The sequence below is a fragment of the Petromyzon marinus genome, chromosome 52, assembly GCF_048934315.1.
Source record: "Petromyzon marinus isolate PM22_M1 ecotype Great Lakes invasive population chromosome 52, UKy_Petmar_22M1.pri1.0, whole genome shotgun sequence".
In the NCBI taxonomy this organism is placed as follows: Eukaryota; Metazoa; Chordata; class Hyperoartia; order Petromyzontiformes; family Petromyzontidae; genus Petromyzon; species Petromyzon marinus.
In genome coordinates, this window is record NC_133718.1 from 9,789,074 (window position 1) to 9,794,495 (window position 5,422).

Below are 5,422 nucleotides of genomic sequence, written 5' to 3' on the forward strand. Positions count from 1 at the left end.
TGAAAAAACTCCAACCCGAAGACCAGCTGATTCTCAAAACTTGGAACGCGCTTCCTGTCACATACCACACACTGCAGCGTGTGAGTATTGCTGTATTGACCATGTTTGGATCTACGTATGCATGTGAGCAGTCATTCTCACATCTTAAAAACATCAAGTCCAACCTACGATCACGTTTAACGGATGAAAGCCTCAACGCTTGCATGAAGCTTAACCTCACCAAGTACCAACCCGACTACAAAGACATCAGCAAATCCATGCAGCACCAGAAGTCGCATTAATGGTGAGTGTTATAACAACATTATTTAAAAGAATAAATTCAGAGGCTTATTATACTGACATTTAGTTGAATTCACATTTAAAATATATTATATGGCTCTCACTGAAATAAATTTCCAAATTTTTTGCTTTCATGGCTCTCTTAGTCAAAAAGGTTCCCGACCCCTGTACTAATGGGTTCTGTTCCTGAAGACCCTTCATAAGTCGAATGGTTCGTAAGTCAAGACGCGATAATTAAGTGTATTTAAATGCACATACCTGTAAGTGTTATAAAATGTGTTATGGTTAAACAAAAAAGGGAAGCATTGTTTGGCAGAAAAATAACAATAATTGTACATTTGCCTGTAACACTGTAAAAAATATACTGTATGGGGAATACAGCTCAAAATAAAGTTACGTGAAAATAAATTAATCCGATTTGTTTTCGTTACCTTGAGTCTAGTCACGTGGTAACACTGTGGTGGTATTGTGAGTAATGTATCACGTGGTAACACTGTGGGGGTATTGTGAGTAATGTATCACGTGGTAACACTGAGAGCCGCTTTAGGGGGTATTTGGCCTACTCTTTCACACGCTTTCCCCCACGATGTGCGACCTGCCGATCGATTAACCGCTCTAGTCGGCATGTAACAATCGCTTTTAATTCCTCGCCTAACAACACTCGCTCATTCGTATGACACACACGGCAACGCTCAAGTGTCCCAGCAGGCGAATGTGCTCACGTAAGGTGGAAAGCCAGGGAAGGGGGGAGGATGGGACAAGGGTGGCGACGGGTAGGCCCACGGTGGGACGCTCTGCTTCTGCTTGTGACCCTTCTTCCGTGCTCCGTGCCCACCCTTGGGTCTGCCTGGCATCTCGTAGTCGTCGGCGGAGGGGGCACTCTCCTGCGGCGTCGGCGCACACACGGGAACGCACATCGGAGAGACGCTTTCGCGCGATTCTGCATTCCTTAAATGACTACGGCTTAACCTCGTATAACGGACCATGCTCATGACGACAGCCCGTTTATTACGAGCATAGCTGCAGTGGCGTTAATTCTCATGTCGATTCGCATACTTCCACACAGCGTCCGGGTTACCTTAGCCACCCTACATATATAACGATCGTGCTCGCTGCCAAACATCCAATCATTGATGGGTTTTTCTTTTGTATTCTATGAATAATGTACACATGTACCTGCCTGTGTGTCATGTTTTAATTCAGCATTTGTTTAGGATGCCTGTTCAAATAAACCATTAGATATACACAGCGACACATTGACGCTGTCACGTGTTTCCTCAAGGTCCAGTTTAAGTTTTTCATTCCAGGTTCGCTAGTGGTTCGTTCTAAAGAGGAAATATCTGTATTTACATAACATTACATATGGGCCTTGAAACGACGCACTGCATTGTTGGCACAGCATGTACTTCCACAATGACAGAGATCCCCCGCATAGCCTTTAACAGACTGTTGGGGCAAATGCTGTTTGAGAGCATCTATTAATGCCGGCACGGCACGCGATGGAGATGGTTGGCCAGCACAATGCTTGGCTGCCCTTGTTTCCTCAAATGTGGATATTTACACACAGCACCAGGTGACTATTTAAGGCTGAGACAACCTAGGGGAGGCACAGGAAAAGATTAGATATGAGCCACTGTTATTGGTCGAACTCAAGTCGCCGGGTTCGGGGCATAGTGCACTCAACCACACCACCACTGTGCTTCCATTGGCACACGTAAAAGACAAAGATCTTCTTGAATTCTAAACCATGTGGCAGACGAGTCTGAAATCTGACTTAAAAATCGATCGAAATAGCCTTCATGAAACGGGTTTTCTTTACGTTTTTACTTCTCTTCAAATGCAATGCATTTGGTTCAACGCCGTTCCACAGCTTTAATTCCCCACGCAGAAAAAAATCTTCGTCTTGCCGATCAACCTACTCGTATTGTTACGCTGCAACAGAAGGGCACCTCCTCACCTCCACCCTCGGTAACACGGCTGAAAAAAACATCGGGCTGGGTCCACGTCCTGGCGAGAGCCACGTAGCTGCCAACGTTTAGGGGTTAGGCTGCTTTTCTTCACAAATGTATCAAAAACTTCCTTTCCACCGCAATGAATGATTTATGCTATAATTTACAGCACTTCATGAAACCCTCTTGAAAGATGAAGGTCTCACCATGCCGTATTGGGTCATGGAGGGGGGGAGTTGTTTGACCATACATCGCCATTTTGGTTTGTGCAAGATGGTCAATGTGGTCCCAGGACTGGTCTTGAAAAGTTACAAGTTTAAGCCTTGGGGAGGGGGGGGTCGGGTTTTTGCACCACTGGCTCAGAGTAAATGAACATTTGCCCCATTGCATGTTTTGAGCAGGAAAGGCAGCTCAACTCTCAACGAATCGATTAATCCGAATCCATCACAGCCCCGCCGCCCCGGCTCACCTTGCCGGCCCGGGACGCCGCGTCGGCGTCGCAGCTCGCGGCCGCGTCGCTCTCCCCGCCGGCGCGGGCGGCAGACTCCGCCGCTGGCGGCAGAAGATCGGCGAGCTTCAGCTCATCCTCGTTGCCGTAGCCCGTGAAGACCATGACGCACGTGCCGGCGCTGGCGTCCACCGACTTGATCGTGGCGTCGTAGACCACGCCGTCCTCGGACCAGGCAGCCTGGCACAGGTCGCCCGCCTCCAATGGCACGCGAGAGGTTGGCACAGAGACGGGCAACGATTCACCCCGTCTAGCCGACGCGTGCCAATGGAGCAAGCGCTGTTGGCACACCTACGAAGGACGGCATGGCGCAAGAAGGCGGCAATGCGGCCAGCACCACGCCTGGCTGCCTCGAGTCTCCACAAAGTAAACCGCTGTAGTCTGCGCTCCACCAACGGAAGAAAAGCAAAACTACATTAACTCTCTCCTGAAGAGCTCCCGTGGCTGGAAGACCTCGACATCGGCATTTAGCTGAGGAAAATTGCCATCCGCAGGACGGTGTATGCTTACGTACAATTTGTGTTCCTTGTTCTCAGTGTTGTCGCAGCGGGGAACACACAAAGGGACCGTTTGGCTAACCATCAAACTTTTGGCTCGCACTTTCAGATACGCTTCTGCGGCCATCTGGAACGCTCTTCCTTTCCGATATTAGGAAGCCACTGGAGCTACGCACTTTTACATCTAGACTGAAAACTAATTTCTTTAGAAGTGCTTTTTGTGTTCAGATTCTTGTACTTCCCCCGCACCTCTGACTAGCGCGGTTGGCTATGTACGGTGCGAAACGTCGTGAGAATTTTAGTGTTTTATTTTTTTTACTTTATTATTTCCCTTCTACGTGACTTTACCGAAAGAACCAAGAATATGGTGCGAAAGTAGTTCAACATACATACATGAGAATCTTTATTTAGACTGGAAGAATTCGATGAGCTATGAAGCTCATTTTCACAGATGGTCCAGAATGGGGAGGTCAGAAAGGTACAACAGCAAACAATACAAATGAAATGATAGGAGTGAAAAATAAAGAAAATGGTTAGCAAGTCACTAAATATAAACAAAGGAATTTATTAATTACAGGAATCCGATTTATCAAGCTTGGGCAAGGCAGCAAAAAACAACAAAACAGTCCCAGGCCACACCGAGATAACACCACACAGTAGTAGTATCTCAATAAAATGGCACATTAACACTGAGCTCGCATCTGGCTACAGCTCCAAATGGCTCACACGGTGGAGCCTAAACAGACTGAGAGTGGATTTCGACAGAAGCAACTCTCTCACGAAATCATGGGGGGTTTCTACGCAAAAGAAGAATTTGCTTATGATAATATGGCTTTCCCCTTTCTGGCAATAAAATAGAAAGGGGAAAACCCTATTATCATAATTTAATACTGGCAAAGGAGGTCTCATGAAATAATTTGCTTGTCGGGAGAAGCAAACCTCATGGACCTTCTCCCTGAGATTTCCCTGCAGCACAACAATGCCAAACACCAGAAGCGGTGGCCTGTGAAGAATATTGGGGAAAGGCCAATATAGGTTGGACAGCAGACACGACAAAGCGGATAACTATTAACATCACGCAGGTAATGGTCAAAGTTATAAATTACATTTGCAAATAAACGTGACAGCCACATCCAGAGCACCAGTAATCTTCTGCTTCAGGATATTTACCTTGTCGGAGGGCGACATGCTGCTCCTCTTGTGCCGTCTCCGTGTCTTCGCCCGCTTGTTCACGGACTTTGTCTCCCCGTAGGTCTTGGGGCTCTCGCAAGTGCGGTGCCATTTTTGAGCGCTGTCTGAAAGAACACGGTCGGTTAGTTGAGGTTGGTTGGGTTTCGTGTGGCCACGGCCATATACACTGACAAAGTCACGGGCCGTAGGTAACCCACCCCTGCTCTAAGACGTGTAGGACCGGGTGTCTAGACCTGCTTCTGTACATACACGTACTACTTTGGAACGGCTCGTACAGTGTTGCCAACTCAGCAATTTTGTTGCTCGATTTAGAGGCATTTTGGGGGGTTTACCAAGCGACCAAATTTGAGTGACTTTCTGGGATAATTTTGAGGATTTAGAAGCAATTCCCGCTGCGTATGAATGTACGCCATTACATGACATTTAAAATGGCTCATCGACTCAAAAAAGCACGCTCTTAGTAATCCTACGTCACTTTGCTATGGCACAGTGTCGAGTGCCATTTATTATAACTAGTCTAGGCATAATGCAGCCTTATTGAGTTAGCAACAATGCTGTCAAACCACTGTGTGTCCATTTTCCCCATTCATATTTGTGGCTGACATGTTTCCAACCTGCGCACGTATCACTGTGCACGTTCTCCGCCGCCTGGTGAGGAAGTTCGTTTAGACAAAAACAGTCAAATCAACTTGAGCAAGGCGCTTACCATCGAATGATAACACAGTACTCGAAGGTGTGCGCATGTTGAATTTCTTTCGCATCGTACGTAGCCAATCATGCTAATCGGAGGTGTGGGGGAAGGAGAACAAAAATGTAGCCGTAAAGAAATTAGTTTTGTAACCACTGGTGGTGAACGTGACACACGAAGTGTGTTATATTGTCGGGCTTTCCCGGGTATCCCTTGCAACAGGTGTGTTGTGTCTCAAGGTGTAAATATAACCATGTACACGCACACAGAGATACGAAGTGCACAAGTACACACAGACAAGCGATACAAA

The 5,422-nt window shown here is 46.9% G+C and overlaps 1 protein-coding gene across 2 annotated transcripts; it reads right to left on the reverse strand.

Moving 5' to 3' along the window:
• Positions 1–1,807: 1,807 nt before the first annotated feature.
• Positions 1,808–5,106, reverse strand: LOC142931330 (survival motor neuron protein-like). 2 transcript variants are annotated; one of them, XM_076075223.1, is made up of 2 exons: positions 4,404–5,106; positions 1,808–2,934 (listed from the first exon to the last, which is right to left on the reverse strand). In XM_076075223.1, exons 1-2 carry the CDS (start codon positions 4,419–4,421, stop codon positions 2,659–2,661), a joined length of 294 nt encoding a protein of 97 aa, XP_075931338.1. In that variant the 5' UTR covers positions 4,422–5,106; the 3' UTR covers positions 1,808–2,658. The 2 variants fall into 2 exon arrangements, with proteins under 2 accessions (XP_075931338.1, XP_075931337.1); XM_076075222.1 differs by having other exon boundaries at positions 1,808–3,027.
• Positions 5,107–5,422: the final 316 nt, after the last annotated feature.